At 48.5% G+C, this 21546-nt stretch overlaps 1 protein-coding gene across 1 annotated transcript in view; it reads left to right on the top strand.

The window, feature by feature from the left end:
- Nucleotides 1–21546, top strand: part of LOC147905515 (uncharacterized) — a 233189-nt gene that overhangs the window by 20419 nt on the left and 191224 nt on the right. Inside the window, exon 4 of the mRNA XM_087385680.1 lies at nucleotides 21168–21494. Coding sequence (XP_087241806.1) covers nucleotides 21168–21494 — 327 coding nt within the window. The remainder of the gene's footprint in view (nucleotides 1–21167; nucleotides 21495–21546) is intronic.

Raw genomic sequence — 21546 nt, 5'->3', positions numbered from 1 at the left:
ACACTTTGGCTAGTATTTGGACAGACACCATATATACTTTGATGGCCGTATGGATGAGTATGCTGGGAGACACCCGTGCAGCCTCAGCTAGGAGGGCTTCTTTCTTCAGGGAATGGAAGGATTCTCCTTTCTTCTCTAAGACTCCTACAGGGTTGAGGTGGCACTTTCAACCTCAGTCTTGGTTGTTTTCCACCTCACTTTGAGGGGGTTTTATTTATCCTCATAGTTTCATGATGTATTCCGCTTTGAGCTTACTCTCGCGGGTTTTTTCTCCTACTTAATAGAAGTCTATTTTGGGAAAAAAAAATACATGGCTCCCACAATACATCCCCCTCTAAACCTGTCAAAGCCAATACATGGCTCCCACAGTACATCCCCCCTTAGCTTCATAACAGGACATATTAGGAAGCCACACACCAAAATAGGAAAATCAATACATCTTTTTAGGAGGACTATCCAAGGCAGAGGACCTTTAGACTCAATGACAACCAAACACTCAATACATATCATTTTTGATGGACTACCCAAGACAGAGGACCCCAAAATACATCAAGCTGTAGGAATAATAAAAATGGATCTCTTAGGAGTAAGAGATGTTCTCCAAGTAGCCACTGCACATGTGTGCACATCCCTGCAAGTCGATGAAGCACTAGGCATGGATGCCCCAAAATATGTGTTGGTGAAGTCCATCGGGTAGCTACATGGAGCGGTCATGGCATGACTCTCAAGATAGAAGATGGAGAGTCACCTAGACTTATTGATGTAGAGGCCGGAGGTGCCACAAGGACTAGTAGAGTCACTCAATGTGCAAGCCTAGAACCACGCGCAATTAGAGAAGTAATCGGAGAAGCCGGGAAGTAACCATACCTCACATCAAGATAATTTTTCTTTATCTTCTTGCTGCAAGTTAGTGTGGAGTCTACACACCGTTATAGAAGGCAGATGAGGTGTGCAATGTGGCAGCTCGAATGGCGAGAAGATAGAGCTTTGTGGGCAATAAGAGAAGCGTGAGCAATAGGAGTAGCTAGAAGCAACGTGGGCAGCTAGATGGCGAGCAGAGAGGATAGCTACATGGGTAGCAGGAGAAGCTGCACGGGCAGCTACAGCTTAGCTTCGTGGGCACCAATTGGAGCAGAAAAAGATGGAGGTGGAGATCAAGATAGTGACAGTAGGCTGGAAACTATCATCCCGTGAACTCAAGAACAAAATCCGTGCGTAGAAATAACTTTTGTCACTTTTTGTAGGAGCTATATCTTTTCATAGAGAACTCAGATTGCAATGATGTTATTTGAAAATTGTAGTACTCAAGGTCCTCTACAACTTTCTTGAAGACACAAAGTCGTGATTCTGCTTCCAGATCCAGATAGAAGCGTCACATTGTCCGCAAGTCACAGAGAGCACAATAGAAACAGCACCACTCCAGGACGTCTTTGTAGCTAAAGGAAGGAGAAGAGCTCACCAAGGAAAGGGAAGAGAGGTGGCAGAAGCTCAAGTTGGAGAAGACAACGTTGGAGGAGAATCCCAATGTTGATGAAGCCTTCAATGGAGAGGAGTAGGGAAGGGGAGCTCCTCCAAGAGAAGAGAGGGCAACTTCTCTTTCCGACCACCCTCTACCTCATGGAGAAGCAAGGAGGAAGAGAAGGGCTAGGAAGGAAGGCTCTGATACCATATGAAGAGACATGGTAGCTAGCTAGGAACAGAATGGAAATATGGAAAGCATAATGAAAGGGAAAATGGAAAGGAAGGAAAGTACAAGTGCAAGGCAATAACCAAAATACTCACAATGCATTAATAGCTTGATGTTGACTGATATTTCAGATAATAGACAAGTACAACAATATATAGTATGCCACTAGACTCTAGAAAGTCACAATGTCTATGGGATATCTCCCAATATGACACATGGCATGTCTAGGACTCATAGACTATAAAACCACTAGTACACTCATTTTTTACTCACTTTGGCTTCATATTCCAATAGTGCCAAGTCAAGCAAGTTGCTTTCTGGCCATACATTTTGGTCGCCTGCCTTGGGCACTAGGGGGGGCACTTCTATTTCAATTTCGCAGTCAGTTCTCCCCTTAGTTGTTGGACACGGAGTCATTATTCCCTCTAGGGCTCAGTGGATTATTCTCTTGATTGGAGGGTTTCCTTAACCTGTATGCCTCCAACATTAGAGGGGAACGTGTCATTATGTGGAAGGATTTACCCTCCTTGGCCCCCATTGCGGATTCATGGGTGATTGGAGGTGACTTTAACATGGTTGAGTTACCATCAGACAAAAAAGGGGGTAGAGAAGGAGGACTTCACTCTTTGGAGAGAGCAGCTTGGGATGCCTTCCTTTTTCACCACTGTGGCAGAGATACTTGGTTAGACGATGCCTTTCTTATTCAGCCACAGTCCCTCCTATTCTCTTGGTCGAACAGGAGGCAATAGATGCCTATTCATGCACGCATTGACAGATTCTATGGGTACTAGATAGAGGTGGATTGGTATGCATTGCTGCTAGGGTTTCCACTGCAGACCACTTTCCTGTTGTGTTGGCTATCTCAGAGCCTCACTTGAGAGGCCGGTCTACCAGCATTAGGATTCCAAATGCCTTGTACACAGAGGTAGCCCTGCAGATATGGGTTTGTCATGTCCAGGGTGAGCAGCCATATCCATCACATGTAGCTATTGCCCTTTCTGGTATTAGCAACTTCTACCACTCAGTTGCTTGTACCAGGAGACGAGATATTCTCAGACGTGAGATTGGTGTTCGCTAGCAGTTGGCAACTTTGCAGAGGGAAGAGCAGAAACGGCCTTTAGATGCTTGGATTCAGGAGCGCCTTGCTACAGCAAGGGCTCATCAGCAGATATTGCTTGATCAGAGAGCAGAGTATGCCTTTCATATGCACGGGAGTCCTTCTGGATTCAGATGGGTGGCAGAGTCAATAAACACTTTTTCTCTACTCTTGGCCCTAGACATAGTAGAGAGAGTGTATCCCAACTTATTGACTCACATGGGGTTTTACAGACAGATCCAGATGATGTCATGCGCATAGCTTCAGATTTGTAGGCCGCCCTTCTTACTGCAGATCCTGACACACGGGATAGAGAGGATGCTAGACAGGTTATTTGGCAGAGCATCCCTTTCTTGGTGAAACCGGATATGCATGTTTTGCTTGATGCACCTTTCATCAACACAGAGTTCAGGACTACACTTTCAGGCCTTCACAAGGGCAAGTGCCGAGGTTATGATCCCGTGTCCAATCACCAAGGGGAGTATAGAAGAAGAAACTGAAATGCAAGTACCTCCCCTGGTGCCCAAGGTGCGTGACCAAAAAGTATGGCCTGAAAGAAGCTTACTCGACTTGGCACAATCCCTAACATCCAATTTGTATTCCTGAATCATCAGAATGTCCATGGGACCCCCAGTAACACCTAGATGAAGTTGGTTATGAATCAGCTGCTTGCGGCGGCGGCGGCAAGGTAAACCCCCGAGGCCCTAAACGTTCCAACTGACAATCCTCATCTGCAAGAGGAGGAGGCCGGATGGAAGATCCTACCTGACTGGCGGAGAAAATCCTCTCCTGCGAAAAGTTCCTCCTATCAAGAGGAGGGAAGTCAACTGGGGAAAGCAAACCCACACCTGTTGAGGGGGAAACTCTATCCACAGATGTCTGAAAGATGTGCTCCCCGAGCGTAGAGGGTACAAATTCATCCTCTGTTTCAAACTCAACCAAGTCTGCCAGAACTGAAAATGAATTCCTACGAAGTACCTCTGGCGTAGGAGTGCGAAGGAGCCCTGCGAAAGGAGTGGAACCAATGTAGACAGCCGTGCAAGAGAAGAAAGGGGATCCCGCTGCATGACCTCAGCATGAATCTGCATGACCTTAGCCACCCACGACTTTGGCATTGTTCTCAAGTAAGGCACGAGTCTCTGGAGAAAGGTTTTCCCTAGGTGAGCGCTCCTGTACATGAGCACATGGACCCATGACAGGAATGTCTCCTGGTTGAAGAGACGGGTCCGTGGCCCCATCAGTGGTAGCTTGAGGTACTGGCTCCCCAACTCTAACATGCACCTAACAGGGGGACGACTGAAACAGGACATGCTGACTGTCTTTGTCCGCGCTGTAGAAGTACCAGGACGAGAGGCTGATGGTCCTGGCTATGAAGCCAAAGGTTTAGCAGCACTTAGAGCGGTAGGAACTGGCTCTGAGGGAGGTCCAAGTCGGGTGAAGCTATGAGGCGCACCCGTGGATCTTTTAGGTCTTTTCTTTTTCCTTGGGCAATCTTTGGCAAAGTGCCCAAGGTTCCTGCAAATCCTACACTGATCCTGCCTCCCTGCAATCTCGACTCTCTGTCTGAAGAAGGAGCCATTTGGACGCTGAAGCATAATGTGGTCATTCGAGATGTTAGGGTCAAAGACAATGACCTACGCGGTACCCCATCGGACCTGACTGCCTCTGTTGCTGAAGTAGGCATCTCAGGGAGAGGGGGATCTCAGTAACCACTTCAAAGGCGGCTCCAATGGAATGTAGCAATCGATGGTACACTCGAGAAAGGCCTGAAAATCTGATGAAGAGTGACATTGTTGGGCTGTCCTCCTCGACAAGATCAAACCCCAATGAAAAAGGGGTCAAAAACATCCTCTTGGAGCCCAGTGCTAACGGATTAGCCTGAAGCACTGTACGTGCTACCTCCGATGAGTCAAAAAGAATTTGGATGAAACCTCGCCCAAGCAGATGAACATATGTGAAGTGCCTTGCGAGGTCTCCAGGTAGAGCGGTGAGCATCTAGTCCCTAGCCTGTAACCTCGAAGGGTGGGACCCATGGATGCGAGCAAAGAGCAATGTCGAGCTCTCCTGCTCCGTATCTTTTTTGAGCTACTGGCAACTCGTCTTTTGAGAAAGTGATGGTTTTCGCGGCCGGTGGAAGCGGGCGAGGATTGACTGAAGGTTGGGCCATCGTCAATCAAGGTGTGAAGGCTAACTCGAATACAAAAAGCTCCATCCGACCAAAAGTGCTGCTAGGAATGGCTAGGAAGAGGAGGAAGAGGAGGAAGAGGATAGAAGAGTGAGGGCAAGGGAGAAGAGGGCAACAGGGAGGGAGAGGGAGAGGGTGAGGGCTAAGGGGAGAAGGGGGCAGCAAGGAGGGAGAGGGAGAGGGTGAGGGCCAAGGGGAGAAGGGGGGCAGCAGGGAGGGAGAGGGAGAGTGTGTAAGGAGGGAAGGGCGGAGAGGGAAGGGGGAGGAGAGGGTAGGCAAAGGGAGAGAGGGCTAGGGAAGAGGGTAGGCCGAGAGGCTAGAGGTAGGCGGGTAGGACAGAGAGGCTAGGGGAGGGAGGGCGGAGAGGAGAGGGTAGGCGTAGAGGGGGGCAGTACGGCTGTACCGCATAGGAGGAGGGCAGCGGGGCTGAGAGGAGAGGGAGCGGGGCTGAGAGGAGAGGGAGCGAGGCTGAGAGGAGAGGGCGGCAAGGCTGAGAGGAGGTACGGGAGGGAGAGGAGAGCGCTAGCAGAGGGGAGAGGGAGGGAGGGCCGTACGGTCATACGGCTGAGGAGAGGGAGAGGAGCAGCAAAGGTCGGGGAGGAGCAGTAGCCCAAAACTAACATTGGCATTTTTTGTAGAAACATCTCCCGGGCTGACAATGTAAGCAACTATTTCCTTCACAAAAATGCTCCCAAAACGGCAAGAACAAGTTGTTTTTTAGCAAAAAACGGGCTGTTTTGAGCAAAAAACAGGCTGTCTTTTTCATCTACAAAGACGCCCACAAATTCCCAAAAGAATGGTGACCGAGTTGCTCCTTTTCACGTGGGCAACAAACCAAGCTCCATAGCTTCCGAAGGTGAGGCTAAGGTAGGAGAGGAGAACTAGTTGGGGAGAAAGGAGTGATAAGGAGCTCAATCAAGGAGGAGAGGATGGCTTCCATTTGCGGACTTCCCTCATCCTCTAGATTAAGCATGGAAAAGGGAAAGGTGGGAAAGGAGGCTCTAATACCACATGAAGGTGCATGGTGCAGAAAGAAAGAAAGAAAGAAAGAAATTTTATTAAAGGTCCACGGAAGGCCATACATGGCCTATGGGACACAAAATCATCCGAAAGGAAAATACATCATCAACGATGCGCCAACTAGGTGGCCTCATCGTAATACAGCTAAGATGCCAAAAATGGCTACAAAATCCTAGATACAGAGGGAGAGAGAGAGGGTAGGCTAGGGAGAGAGATAATAATACTCAAAGAGAGACATAGTGAAATGGAAATGAAATAGCAAGAGCAATGAACAAAACGAAAGTACTCACATATAGACCAAAGAGCTTGTAGGCTTGATACTTGATTGATTTGACACTAGACAAGTACAACTCTTATATAGAGCACACACACATATGAACACCAATGCATATGGGATAACTCCCAATGTGACACGTGGCATCCATAGGACACACTAGACTAGAACTCACACTAGAACACACCAAACCAACTCATCTTGACTCCATTTCCTAACACACTGAGGAGAGCCAGGAATTTCGAGGCTGGGGCACAGATTTTGGCTTTCGGTGGATTCGAAAGGACAGACGGCTAGATACCTGGGCTGCCAAGTGGGTATCGACATTTTGGCAAAGCAGTAGTTCAGCCCGGTTCTGGAGAGTGTTCGGCGGAAGCTCTTGTATTGGAGCTCCGCGAAACTCTCTCTTGCAGGTCGAGCTCTAGTGGTGAGCCAGGTACTCCTAGCTACATCCTGGTACATCGCTTCTTGTTGGTGTTTTCACAAAGGTTTCATGGGACAGCTACGTCGATTGGTTTATAAGTTCCTCTGGCCGAGATCATATGGCACCCGCAAAACTAGAGCTAGGGTGCCCTGGCAAACAATGACTTTTTCCCAAGCATAGGGTGGACTTGACATTATTGATCGTAAGATGCAAAGTAGAGCCCTCTTGGGCAAACTGGTAGTGTGAGGCCTCGGAACCGTGGAAGCTCCTACTACAATGGGCGCTCCTTGGGAACACGCCTCGCATTGGGAGCCACTGGCAGCAGTCCTACACGTGGATATTCTTTGAGGTGTCGCTGACAGGGAAGGGTTCTCCGCTAATGCGGAGTCTCTACAGAGTGTGCCAGAGATTGGCAGGACTTACCCAGACTGGGCTGTCTTGTAGAGAGGAGTTTGAGAGGCAGCCGCTCATTTGGCACCCGGAGGTCAGAGACTCAGAGGGGCACATGCTTGGGCAACGGACTCATATTGGATGGGCACAGTGGGACAACAAACCGGCTAGATCCTTTGGGACTTGGCAACGATTTCCAAGAGAGAAAGAGGCTCGGAGACTCTCTCTCATCTCCTAGGAGCAGGCACAAGGATACAAGAGATTGAGGAGGCAATCTCGGACTCTTGGTGGGAGGGATTACTAGAACCCCCACTGGTGGTCAGGTCAGTTCTCGTAGACAAGATTATCGCTCCGGATATGCTTCTTTCGGGAGACTCTTGGCCTCCCTCAGTCTTGCTTTTACCAAGTGGGACCGGGAGGATCTCTACAAGTTGAGTCGGAGTTGGATGAGGAGGCAGAGGTGGACATAGGGGGCTTAGAGTAGTAGAGGGTCAGGATAGTGGGCCGCTTAGGCAGGGCATGGTACATCGACCACTCCATAGTCTTATCGACTCCTGAGGGAAGTATGGCGCTTATGGATTTGGGAGGGCAGACCTTTATGCGACCTTCAGTGGGACCTAGGGGATTGGTTTGGCCAGCTCACATCTGGCACTCAGACCAAGTGGAAGAGGTCTCCTTCTCATACACTACTCGTATTGGGCACCGTTTGCAGCTTGAGGCAGTAGCATGGCCCCCCATGAGGGAATGTCACTGGCTAGAGTAGGATGTCCCGCGTGAGGTCATAGGCTGCTTTTGGCACCGTCTGCGCTCGCAGTAGATTTCCTATTTCTTTTGTCTATTGGCGCATGGAGGCCTGCCCATTGGCCCATAGCTGGAGTAGATGAGGATAGGCAGATGCGCTGGTTGTATGGATGATGGAGCTCTAAAGACGATCCTACACTGTCTTTGGGGCTGCCCTGTCGCACAACAGATATGGCTAGCGTCCTTCAGGATTGTTGCCAGCATGCGTAGGATGAGAAGGGATTTCATGTGGGAGATGGTGGCTTGGCTCACCGAGGGAGGCCACGCCTTTGCGATAGATCTTGTAACGCCGGTGGCCCACATGGGTAGCACGTTTCCCAAATTGAGGTTCACAATGCAGTTCCGCCCTCTTGTCCACTTCCCATCACACCTATCCAGAGGCTGCGAGCACTGTGCTCAAGGCCGAGTTTTTACACCTGGGACACAAGAAGATCTTGTTTGAAGCCTTTCACCTTGGTTTCGACCCAGTAGAGGTAGATAAGAAAATCTTCTCGCTCTTCATCAGGTTCCCCGGGCTTCCCCAGGTTTACCATCGACTTCTTTCTGTTATTGGGGAGCATTTTGGCGCAGTTGCTGAGATCCGACCCCTCCCTGGGTTGCCATTGACTGCAACAGAGGCAACCAAGGCTGATGGGGTTCCTAGAGTTAGGGTCCTTTGCAAGGATCCTAACCCCTCAAGATGGACCACGTCATGATCCAGCGCCCGGATGGTTCCTTTTTTCGCCAAAGAGTGGAGATTTCAGGCAGGCAGGACCAGTGCAGGATTTGCAGGACCTCGGGACACTTTGCCAGGGATTGCCTTAAGAAGCCCTCTGGTACAGCTACCGCCTCAGGGCATCGACAGGGGGGACCAGGGGGGGATTAGACCCAGCACTTGCCCCTCGACCTCGACAGAGGGGTGGTACAAGTCCAGCTCCTGCTCCTCGTTCTTCACGTGGCGGTCCTGCTCAGTCAGGTGTGCTCAGTCAGGTGGTGGTACAAGTCCAGTACTTATTCCTCGGCCTCGACAGGGGGGTGGTACAGGTCCTTCACCTGCTCCTCGACCCCCACCTCCCTCAGGCACACGCGACGCTTTACAGTGGGTTCCAGTACATGTGCAGGTCCCTCCTTCAGTTCACGAGGGTACCTTAGTAGACTCTGCTTCACCTCGAGCTGTCCTTCCTGTCTCACCTTGCACAGTCCGAGACGCTGAAGCTTCGACCTCCTCCCTAGTTGCAGCTTCTTCCTTAGATCCAGCAGTGCCAGATGTTCCTCTTGAGGACGGAGAGATCTCCGCGGCTGGGCAGACACAGGGTAGAGAGCATTCCTCACTCCCTCCCTTGGATAGGGGGAAGGGGATAGCTTACACTGTTGATCCTCTTCCCTCACAAGGGATCCTTCGTACTCCGGTGTCTGGATTGCTCCACAGGAACTCGTTTTCAGCCTTGGCAGAGAGTTCAGATTTCCCAGAGGAGGAGTTTGTGCCCGCTACTTTTGGGGAGCCAGTGGTTGGGTTTCCTATTGACAGGGCTTCTTCTTCAGGTGCCAGGATTCTTTCCCCTATTGACTTTCCACCACTGGGTTCCTTCCCTCCCTCCTCGAGCAGGAGGTCTTCCCCTGTTGAGGGGTTTGTTTCCGCCACTAGGTCGGGTAAGGTGTTCCACTTTACATGCTTTAGCCTACAGCTCTCACACCGGAACACGACCTGAGGACCTATGCTACACTTCTGAACACCTATGCTACAACAAGCAATGGCACGACTGTAGGTGACCAACACCCTCGGAACCTGTACTTGGGTAAAACAGAGACAACATTTGGTGCCATTGCCGAGGAGGTTAGCGCCTGAAGCAAAAGTGGAGCATGTGCTTGGATGTGTGAAAAAGAACCCCCTTCGAAAAACCATTCAAGATACATCCCTCAAGGCAAAGGAGTGGAAAAATGCTTCCAAATAATGCAAAAGGATAATGTTGACTTACAAAATCACATTAATACACTAAACACCCAAAATTAACCCTTAATCCCCCCACATCCTATAAAAGCAACACCAACACCCCTCATTTCTTTCCCCACACTTTTGCTAGCCACTCCCTTCTCCAAAGTCCGTTAAGCCTCCATATTTTCCGTCTATCTCTATTTTCCGTCCTCCAAACTCCGTCCACCATTTCCACCACCACCACCACTTTTTCTGTCAACCCCCCCTCCACCACCACTTTTTCTGTCACTCCCTGTTGATGAGGATCATCAGTTGGAACATACAGGGCCTAGGTGGCGTCCCACATCGCCGCCGTAGACAGCTGATCCGGGATCAGCTTCATCCAGGTGTTACTGGGGGTCCCATTGATATATTATTTATTCAAGAGCACAAGCTGGATTATAGAGATTGTGCCAAGTCAGGCAAGTTGCTTTCAGGCCATACTTTTTGGTCGCCTGCATTGGGCACTAGGGGAGGCACTTCTATTTCAGTTTCGCAGTCGGTTCTCCCCTTAGTTGTTGGGCACGGAGTCATTATCCCCTCTAGAACTCAGTGGATTATTCTTTTGATTGGAGGGCGTAAGGTTGGCTTCCTCAACCTATATGCCTCCAACATTAGAGGGGAACGTGTCCTTATGTGGAAGACTTTGCTCTCCTGGGCCCCCATTGTGGATTCTTGGGTGATTGGAGGTGACTTTAACATGGTCGAGTTACCTTCAGACAAAAAAGGGGGTAGAGAAGGCGGCTTCACTCTTTGGAGAGAGCAGCTTGGGATGCCTTCCTTTTCCATTTCTGTGGCAGAGATACTTGGTGTGATGATGCCTTTCTTATTCAGCCACAAACCCTCCTGTTCTCTTGGTCGAACAGGAGGCAACAGATGCCTATTCATGCACGCATTGACAGATTTTATGTAGATGACTGGGCACTAGACAGAGGTGGATCGGTATGCATTGTTGCGGGGGTTTCCACTTCAGACCACTTCCCTGTTGTTCTGGCTATCTCAGAGCCTCACTTGAGAGGCCGATCTGCCAGCATCAGGATTCCAGATGCCTTTTACACAGAGGAGGACCTTACGGAGGCAGCCCTACGGATATGGTTTGCTCATGTCCAGGGTGGGCAGCCACATCCATCACATTTAGCCGCTGCCCTCTCTGGTATTAGCGACTTTTACTGCTCAGTTGCTTCTACCACGAGACGAGATATTCTCAGACGTGAGATTGGTGTTCGCCAGCAGTTAGCAGCTTTGCAGAGGGAAGAGAAGAAACGGCCTTCAGATGCTTGGATTCAGGAGCGCCTTGCTGCAGCGAGGGCTCATCTGCAGTTATTGCTTGATCAGAGAGCAGAGTATGCCTTTCATGCACGGGAGTCCTTCTGGATTCAGATGGGTGGTAGAGTGAATAAATACTTTTTCTCCACTCTTGGCCCTAGACATAGTAGAGAGAGTGTATCTCAGCTTATTGACTCACATGGGGTTCTACAGACAGAGCCAGATGACGTCTTACGCATAGCTTCAGATTTCTATGCCACCCTCCTTACTGCTGATCCTGAGACACACGATATAGAGGATGCTAGACAGGCTATTTGGCAGAGTATCCCAGTGTTGGTGAATCCGTATATGCATGTTCTACTTGACGCACCTTTCACCAACACAGAGTTTAGGACTGCACTTTCAGCCCTTCACAAGGGCAAGTGCCCAGGTTTAGATGGCCTCACCCCGTATTTTTTCATTGCATTTTGGGATATGATTGGAGACTATATTACTTCAGCCATGCAGGCCATTTGGGACTCTGGCGAGATGCCTGAGTCGCTTACAGAGGGCCTCATCCACCTTATCCCAAAAGGAGGTAGCAGAAATTTATTGTCCCAGTGGAGGCCTATCACACTTCTGGGGACTTGTTACAAGATTCTCGCCAAGGGTATCAGCCTCCGATTGCAGCCACTTCTCCCTGATCTTATTCATGACACTCAGACGGGATTTGTGCATGGCAGAAGTATTTTTGATAACATTTTTTCTTTCTGGGAAGCTTCAGAGTGGGCCATGCAGAGTGGCCAGAATCTTGCCATTCTACTGTTGGATTTTGAAAAAGCTTATGACAGAGTAGATTGGAGTTTTTTGGAGGGCACCCTTCTACGCTTTGGATTCACTGATGTTTGGATCAGAGGTGTTTCCTCTTTGTACAGATCAGCCCATAGCCAGGTACTTATTGGTGGGGTAAGGGGTGAGAGATTTCAGATTTTGAGATCAGTCCGTCAGGGATGCCCCCTTGCTCCTTTCCTTTTTTTATTCGTGGCCGAAGCTATGAGCATCTATGTTAGATCTCAAGCTGACATCTTTGGGCTGAGACTTCCCATCAGAAGAGAGGAGGAGCTGCTTGACAGTGAGTTGGCTGATGACACAGCGATTTATTTGGATGCCTCTCCACAGACACTGACTTCTTTCAGGACAGCATTCGATTTATTTTGCTTGGTGGCAGGGGCGCAGATAAATTGGCATAAATCCAATGGCTTTTGGATCAATGATGAGGACACTCCAGTTTGGGGGCTTGACATAGGGTTCACTTGGGTTCAGAGGGGTGTGCCTATCAGGTATTTGGGCTGCCAAGTCGGCTTGGGTATTTCTACCATGCAGCAGTTTGCTCCCGTGTTGGAGAGCATCAGAAGGAAGCTTCTCTTTTGGAGCTCAGCCAAGCTGGATCTTGCCTCTAGAGTTGTGGTGGTCAACCAGGTCCTCCTCGCCACTGCCTGGTTTATTTGTTCATGTTGGTGCCGTTCTAGGGACTGCATCATTCAGCTTAGAAGACCGATCAGGAACTTTCTCTGGAGTGGGCTTGATGGCACAGCAGATGCCTTAGCCAGAGTGGCTTGGGAGACCCTCATTCTCCCTACACAGGATGGGGGTCTCAATATTATTGATCCAGATTTACAGTGCAGAGCTTTACTTTGCAAGATAGTGGTGCGAGGACTTATGCGAGGATAGGAACCGTGGAAGGACTTTCTTATCAGCAGCATACAGAGGTGCACACCTTCCTCAGGAGGAGACTGGATGAGCAGTGTTAGATGGATCTTCACCACAGCACACCTCAGATCACCTTCATCCCCTCTCATGGTTGCCATTCTGAAAGCTTGGGCTAGTTTCAGAAGCTCTCTTCGGAGGATTCCTCCTTCCTCCCGGGAAGAGATTGATAGGCAGCCCATCATGTGGAACGATAGTATTTTAGATGATCGTGGCAGACCACTGGGTGCCTCACTCTACATGCAGTGGGCCAGGTGGGAGAGGGGACCTGCTTCTTCTTTGGGATCTTGGAAAGCTTTCCGTAGGCTTCCAGAGGAAACCAAGTCAAGGTTGACAGGACATCTCAGAGGGAGTGCAGGGAGGATCTTGCAGATTGAGACAGCCCTTCCAGAGACTTGGATAGACACAGATGATATGCCTCTCACTTCCTCCACTTGGGCAGGTACTTTCTCGAGAGGCGGGGTTCCACTTCAGGTCTTAGCCTTCCGAGATGCACAGGAGGATGCTTTGGTTTTTAGTGTCCAGGATGGTGGTAGATTGCTCAGATCTACAGATGATATCTTGCTTGAGTCTGCTTTTCAGCCTATCAGGGTCGTAGGCCTTTTGATGCAGGGATCAGATTCAGAGTGGTTCTTAGACCCTGACCCCCAGTTACTCTCCATCGGGTCTTGGAGACTCTGGCTCTATGGAGGAGTTCCCATCAGGTATTTACAGTGGGACCCCGGAGAGTGGGAGTGGATTGATGCGGGGCATCGAGAGAAGACCATCCCCTTCTTTCGTTACACGGTCAGTAATGCCAAGAGATTTCAGCTCAGTAGTAGAGGCTGGAGACCCTCTAGAGTTCCTCATTGGGAGACTTTTGGTATTACTGCGGATCAGCAGAGGTACTTCTGGAGGAGGCTCTGGAAATCCCACAGGAATAGAAAGATCACTATCTTCTTTTGGCTTTCTATTCATGGAGGGATTGCAGTGAACCTTTGGAGGTCCAGATTCGGAGCCGACCCTACTTGCCCTCGTTGCCTTTTTGCTTCGGAGTCTATTCAGCATTGCTTATGGGATTGCAGATAGGCGAGATTGATTTGGATGGGGATAGCCAGGATCTTCAGTCACTTTGCCCATTCCCCACTTTTTATGACTTGGGGCTCGGTGGCTTGGCTTTCTCTTACAGGACCTCAGGTTTTCTATGAGGGACTTGACTCCTCTCGGGCCATTTCGGTTCGACGTCATCGGGTTGAGTTCTGCTTGTTGGATGTGGTTCCACACCGTCCTTTTACAGCTGTACATGCCTCTGTGGATACTTCTTGGGAGATTATAGCGAGCATAGCAGCCTGGCATATCTGGAGAGCCAGATGCACAGAGGCTATGGAGGGTACTCAGATTCATCCCTCGCACACATTGGCTAGTATCTGGACAGACATCGTACACACTCTGATGGCCGTATGGACGGGTATGCAGGGGGACTCCCGTGCAGCCTCAGCTAGGAGGGCTTCTTTCTTCAGGGAATGGAAGGATTCTCCTTTCTTCTCTGAATCTACTACAGGGTTGAGATGGCACTTTCAGCCTCAGCCTTGGTTTCTTTCCACCTCACTCTGAGGGGTTTTTTATTATCCTCATGATTTCATGATGTATTCCGCTTTGAGCTTGCTCTCGCGGGTTTTTGTTCTTACTTAATAGAAGTCTTTTTCATGGAAAAAAAAAAAAAATGTAAACACATACATGGGTTCAAGCATTCACATGACAAAATGTAAATTGCAAGAATAGGGGTATTTTTTAATATATGCTTGCTTGCACATGCTTTATGGGTTTATGAAGAGTGATCCCCAGAGTGCAATTGAAAGGTAGAGGATTTTAAATTTTGGTTTTTTTTGGCCAAAATAGACAGTGTCTTCTCGCTCCCCATTATGGGAAACCTTGCTTTAAACTTGGTGCAAAAAATTGGACAGAATTTCACAAAATTCATATTCTGATGCACACAATTTTTTTAGATGGTGCAAAAAGGCATGATATTGATCTAAATCATGCCTTGTCATTTGATTTGATATGTAACATTATGCCATTTATATTTGATAATAAAAAGATGTAAGGATGTTAAAAACTCATATTTTGGGCCAAAAAAATCATATGTTGACATCTTGTAAAAATACAAGGATGTGAAAATGTCCTCTTTTGGGCCAAAATAGGGAGTGCATTAACGCGCTCCTTGTTTTGGCCCAAAAGATGACATTTTCACATCCTTATATCTTTTGATTTACAAGTCCAAATAGGGTCGTGTTACATATCAAATCAAATGGCAAGGCATACTTTAGATGATTATCATGTCTTTGTGCACCATCTAGTAAAATTTAATGCACCAAAATATGAATTTGTGGTTAATTTGTTGCATTGGTTAGATTAGTGGGAGGTAAGAATAAATCATTAGGGAAGAATATTTTTCCGGTAACAAAGAAACATGGGTTTCATTCCAAGAGTGAACAGAGTTAAAAAAGCTAAGCATTTACATATGCATGGAATCTAGACTAATCCATGCAAGGAGTCCTTGGAAACACCCCACCTGTGTGGAAGGTTGCATTGATGATCTCAATTACTCTAGTGGAAAGAGAGAACTTGATTGCAGTTACTGTAGGGTTTGGCTTTAATACAAACAATGAATTGGAAATTGAACATACAAACTATCTCATGGATGATGTGAAATTAGTGTTAGTGGCTCAGAAAGTTATATGCATATTTTATTTAACCTTCTGGCATTGAGGAAACATATGGACTTTTGAATAAGTTATTATTTTTTGCTACTGAAATGGGGGATTTATAAATCTTTTGTTGTTTTTTATTACTCGCTTTTTTTGGCTCGCTCGGTTTTTGTCACTTGTCTTTTGGTAATCCTCCAGATAGGCGAGGACGATCTTGAAGGGTGTTGCTAGGATTTTTAGCATATTTCATAGAGCACCCTTCTTCATGACTTGGGGATTAGTGGCATGGTTATCTCTTACTAGCCCTCAGGTGTTTTTCGAGGGACATGACTCATACTCAGCCTTCATTATATGATGACACTTTGTGGAGTCATGTTCTCTCCAGGATGTTCTCTTCACTCCTTTCAGAGCTGCTTATGCCTCAATAGGAACATCTTGGGAGATTCTGGCTAGCATTGGAGCTTGGCATATATGGAGAGCTAGATGTACGGAGGCGATGGAGGGTTCCCAGGTCCACCCTTCCCAATCTATGGCCAATATATGGACTGCTACTATACACACATTGATGGCCATTTGGGAGAGCATGCAAGGATCCTCTAGAGATGCTACAGCCAGGAGAGATACCTTTTTCAGAGTTTGGAGAGGATCTCCTTTCTTCTCGGAGTCTCCTTCACGGTTGAGGTGGCATTTTCAGCCTCCACCTTGGTTTTTTGTTAGCTCTTTTTGAGCTGGTTTTTTTTTCTCATGCATTGCATGATGTACTCCCGCATTAGAACTTGCTCTTGCAGTTTTCATTCATACTTAGTGAAGTAATCTTTTTGGGAAAAAAATAAAATAATTCTAGATTCACTTGGGTCTTTCTCAGGAAAAGCAAATATGAAGTGTTCAATTGGTTTAAGGAGTTCAAAGCATTGGCTGAGAACCAAACAAATTCTAGAATTGGAACACTTAATTTTTTATTTTTTTTTTCGCAAAAAAGAGACTTCTATTAAGTAAGAAAGAAACTCGCAAGAGCAAGCTCTGTGCGATGATACAACATGCTAGGCATGTAATAAAAACACCTCAGAGGAATGAGGTAGAAAGCAACCAAGGCTGAGGCTGAAAATGCCAACTCAACCCTGTAGAAATCTCAGCAAAGAAGGGAGAGTCTCTCCAATCTCTGAGAAAAGTAACGCTCCTAGAGGAGGCTGCTCGAGATGTACCCTGCATGGTCGCCCAAACGGCCATCAAAGTGTGTACCGTATTTGTCCAAGTACTGGCCAAGATTTGAGAAGGGTGAACCTGAGAACCCTCCAAAGCCTCAGTGCACCTGGCTCTCCAAATGTGCCATGCTGCAATGCTAGCTAAGACCTCCCATGGAGAGTCAACCGATGAATGAGCAGCCCTGAAGATAGAGGCCGGAACATCCTCTAGAGAGCACGACTCCACAAGGTGTCATCGGATGTGAAGAGCCCAAGAGGAGTCAAGTCTCTCAAAGAAGACCTGGGGCCCTGAAAGAGTGATCCAAGCCACTGATCCCCAGGTCATATAGAAAGGTAGGCGAACAAAAGTGCTGAAAAGTCTTGCAATCCCTTTCCATATGATTCTTGCCTATCTGCAATCCCAAAGGCAATGCTGTATTGTCTCCAAAGCAAAAAGGAAACGACGGCAAGACGGGTCAGCTCCGAACTTGGATCTCATTAGCGACTGTATGATAATAGTCACTAATTCCAGATAAGGCTGCAGCTACCTGCGATGGGCGGACAGCTCCACCCTGTATGTGAGAAACCCAAATTTGTAAAATATCATCCGTGAGGCTCTCCTCCGCATAAAAAGCATCCGGAATCCTAACACTAGCGGAGCGTCCTCTCCAATGAGGCTCCAGAATCTGCAACACCCCCACTGGAAAATTATCTGAGGTGGAAACCCCAGTAGAAATGCATACAGATCCTCCTCTGTCAAGTGCCCAATCATCTACATAAAATCTGTCAATAGGTGCATGGATGGGCATGTGTATTCTCCTGTTCGACCAAGAGTACAGGAGTGATTGTGGCACAACATGAAAGGCATCATCTAACCAAGTGTCCCTGCCACTGTACTAAAAGAGAAAGGCATCCCATGCTACCCTTTCCAAAGAATGAATTCCACCCTGTCTGCCTCCCTTTTTGTCTAATGGCAACTCAACCATGTTGAAATCGCCACCAATGATCCAAGAATTTGCAATGGGGGCCCAAGAGAGTAACTCCTTCCAAAAGGAGATCCGCTCCCCTCTGTTGTTGGGAGCGTAGAGATTGAGAAGACCAATCTTACGCCCTCCAATCCTCTCCTCGTGAGCTACTGCCCCCTCCCTCTCCCTCTCTCAGCCAGCCCCCTCTCCCTCTCCCTCACCCTCGCTGCCCCCCCTCTCCCTCCCCTCGCTGTTCCTCCTCTCCCTCCCCTTCGCCAGGCCCCTCTCCTTCATCCCTCACCCTCCCTCTCCCCTTCCTCCTCCCCGCCCTCCCTCTCCCCCCCCCTGCCAGCCCACCCGGCCCCTCCTCCCTCTCCCTCCCTGCCCTCCCTCTCCCCCACCCGCCAGCCCCCTTGCCCCCTCCTCCTCCCCCGCCCTCCCTCTCCCCCCCCGCTGCCCCCCCTCCCCCTCCTCCTCCCCCGCCCCTTTCCTCCCCCGCCCTCCCTCTCCCTCACCTGATAGCCCTCCCCACCCCCCTCTCCCTCACCCGACAGCCCCCCCCCTCCTCCCTCCCCTCCCCCTCCCCCGCCCCCTCCCTCCCCCACCCCTTCCCCTGGTTCTCCCTCTCCCCCCCTCCCGCTGCCCCCCTCCAGCACTCCCCCCCCCCGGCCGCCCCCTCCCTTCCTCTCCGCCGCCCCCCTTTTCTCTCCCCGCCATCAGCCCCCTCCCTCCTTCCTACCCCCCCCCCCCCTCTTTTCCTCTCCCCGGCCCACCCTCCCCCTCCCCCTCCCCCTTCCTTCCTAACTTAGCTCCCCTATGCTTCCCCCTTAGCCTATCTCTATCTAAACCCCTCAGTCTATCCTCTCCTTCCCTTCCCCTCTCTCCTACCCTCTCCTGTTCTCCTCCTTCCTACGCCCGTGTTTTAGGGCATCCTGGGCAGTAGTTTCACGGATGGAGCTTTAACAGTGTTGGAATCGGCCTTTTCACATCGATTGGTGAATGGATCCCCATTCAGCCAATCTCGGTCCACTTCCACCGGCTGCGAGAACTGTCATTTTTTTAGAAGATGAGTTGCAGCAGCTCAAGAAAGATGTGGAATTAGAGGGCTCCACATCACTCTTCGCCCGCATCTTTGGGTCACACCCTTCTAGATCACAGGCTAGAGACTGGATGCTGGCGGCGTTACCAGGAGATCTTGCCCCACACCTCAGGGATATTCGACTTCTAGGACGTGGATTCTTCCAAGTGATTTTCGACTCCCATGAGTCCACAGCCCTTGTTCTCAAAGCTAATCCCCTGGCTTTGGGTTGGAGGAGGATCTTTCTTTTGCCCTACACCTTGGGCTTTGATCCGGTCGAGGAGAACAGGCAGGTCACATCACTGTTCATTAGATTTTCGGGTCTTCCTCAAGTCTACCATCGACTGCTTGCCACTATCAGAGCCACTTTCGGAGTGGTCACTGAGATCCCCCCCCTTCCTGGCATGCCTGCTTCCTTGACAAAGGCAGTCAGAGCAGACTGGGTGCCTCGTGTTAGGGTCATTGTCTCTAACCCTAACATCTCAGATGACCACATCATGCTTCAGCGTCCAGACGGCTCTCTCCTTCGACAGAGAGTCGAGATTTCAAGTAGACAGACTAGTGCAGGATTTGCAGGACCCTTGGGCATTTTGCTAGAGACTGCTGCCCAAGGAAGAAAAAAAGACCCAAGAGGTCTTTGGGTGCCGCTCCTTCACATACTACCTCGACTACACCTTCCCAACGCCCTATACCACGCACTCCAGGACCACCTGGAGCAGCAGGGAGCTCTACTGCACGCACCCTAGTATCACCAGGGGCAGCAGGGCGCCCAATGCCTGCAGCACAGCCAATACCACGATGGAGAGCTATCAGAGCGGCTCCCTTACCTCAGGAGGAGACCCTTGCTCCTGTTCAAACAGATGCCTTCCAGACTCCAGAGGTGGATGTTGCAGTAGCCCTAGATACTACAGTTCCACATCAGGAGGGGCCTTTAGATGCACCAGCCCCAGTCACCTTGGTTTCTGACCACGAAGGGGCGACATGTACTTTTCCGCAGACTGTTCCTGCCATAGTCAGGACGATCGAGAAAGTGCAGGCACAGATGAGGACTCCAAATTCCCAGCCACAGTGATGGGTCTCTTTATCAGGCTTGGCCAAGTTCCAGGATGCTAGTGCATTCCCTAGACCGATGTGTTGGTCAGGTAGCCATGCTTCATTTGAGTCTCTGAGCTACCTGGGGTGCACAAAGCAGTAGACTCCATCATTGTCATATTCAGTTTTTGGTTCCATTCCAGTAGTCCCTCACATTTCCTTCATGGGGTGGTGTTGGAACATGAAGTTGGAGTGAGTGTTCGAGGTGTGTTTTTATAGTCTAGTGAGTCCTACACATGCCACATGTCATATTGGGAGTTATCCCATTTACACTTTGGATTTCTAGAGTCTAGTGTTACAGTATATAGTGTTGTACTTGTCTAGTGTCACATTAGAGTGGTCTACATCAAGCTTTTCTATCATGTGAGTATTTTGGTTATCATTGCTTTATACTTTTCATTTCCTTTCATTGCTTTCTAGTTCTTCCATTTCTTTTCCATTCCATTCCTCCTACCATGTGCCTTCACTAGGTTCAGGGCAGCCCCTACTTGCCATCATTGCCTTTTTGTTGAGGAGTCCATTCAGCATTGATTATGAGATTGCAGACAAGTGAGGTTTATCTCAAAGAATATTGCTAGATTTATTAGCACTTTTGTTCCTTCTCCCTTTATTACCTAGGGTTTGATGGCTCGGATCTCTCTTTTGGGACCTTAGGTATTTTATGACAGGCAGGAGATTGTGGCGAGCATTTCAGCATGGCATGTTTGGAGGTCTAAATATACAAAGGCTTTGGATGGCTCCCAGATCCACCCTTCACACATGTTGGCTAGTATTTGGATAGATATTATACACAATGTGATGCCTATTTGGGTGACCATATAGGGTTATTCCCAGGCTGTTTTCCTTAGGGAGTTGAGTGGCTCCCCGTTTTTCTCGAAGTCCACCACAAGTTTGAGGTGGCACTTTCAGCCTCAACTTTGGTGCTTTTTTAGATCTCTCTGATGAGTAGGTTATTTGGCCCGAAATTTTTTTGTATCTTATTCGTTTCATGATGCATTTTCCATGAGCTTTGCTCTTGAGGTAGCTTTCATACTTAATAGAAGTCTTTTCATTGAAAAAATAATAATCTGTCATAACAGCTATTCATATGAATAGGATAATTCTCTCTCCATTTCTTGACCGTGGATAATTCTTTTTCCTTCCTAGTCTATTCTATATGTTTTCACTTTGGTACACCATTACTCTAATCATCTCTTTCTAACACTCAAATCTAATCCAAACCTTATGTCTCTTGATTGTAGAGTAGTTTAAAGTTTACTTTGATTTACAGAAAGTTGTCACACAATTCTTGATGTTCCTGTAATAAATCCCAAAACAATTTCAGGTGCATTATATCTACCTCTCTGCCGAGGAAATTGGGCTGATAACATTAATATATTCATTGCTGGGACTCAAGCAAAGTTCAGAATAAGGCTATGTGACAAATCTAATGCTCCTCTATTGGCAGCACCTTTACTTGCTTTTGGTTTTAAAATCTTTGATGAAGCTGGTAACAAGGATCTATTTCCACAAATACAAATGCATAGTGAAGGAGACTCCGGGTACACTATTTGTGAGTTTATGACAAAAAAGGCTGGACGGTTTTACTTCTTTATTGGAAATGAGACCTTTCATGTCCCTGGGTCACCTTTCTCATTTGAGGTCATTGTTGGTGCGCATCTATAACTTCCAATAAATATATCATGTAGGAATCGGCAGCTATA

This window comes from Dipteris shenzhenensis, chromosome 1 (genome assembly GCF_047967505.1).
Source record: "Dipteris shenzhenensis isolate YYH24624 ecotype China chromosome 1, Dip_SZ_1.0, whole genome shotgun sequence".
Classification (NCBI taxonomy): Eukaryota; Viridiplantae; Streptophyta; class Polypodiopsida; order Gleicheniales; family Dipteridaceae; genus Dipteris; species Dipteris shenzhenensis.
This window is presented reverse-complemented; position numbering and strand designations above follow the sequence as displayed.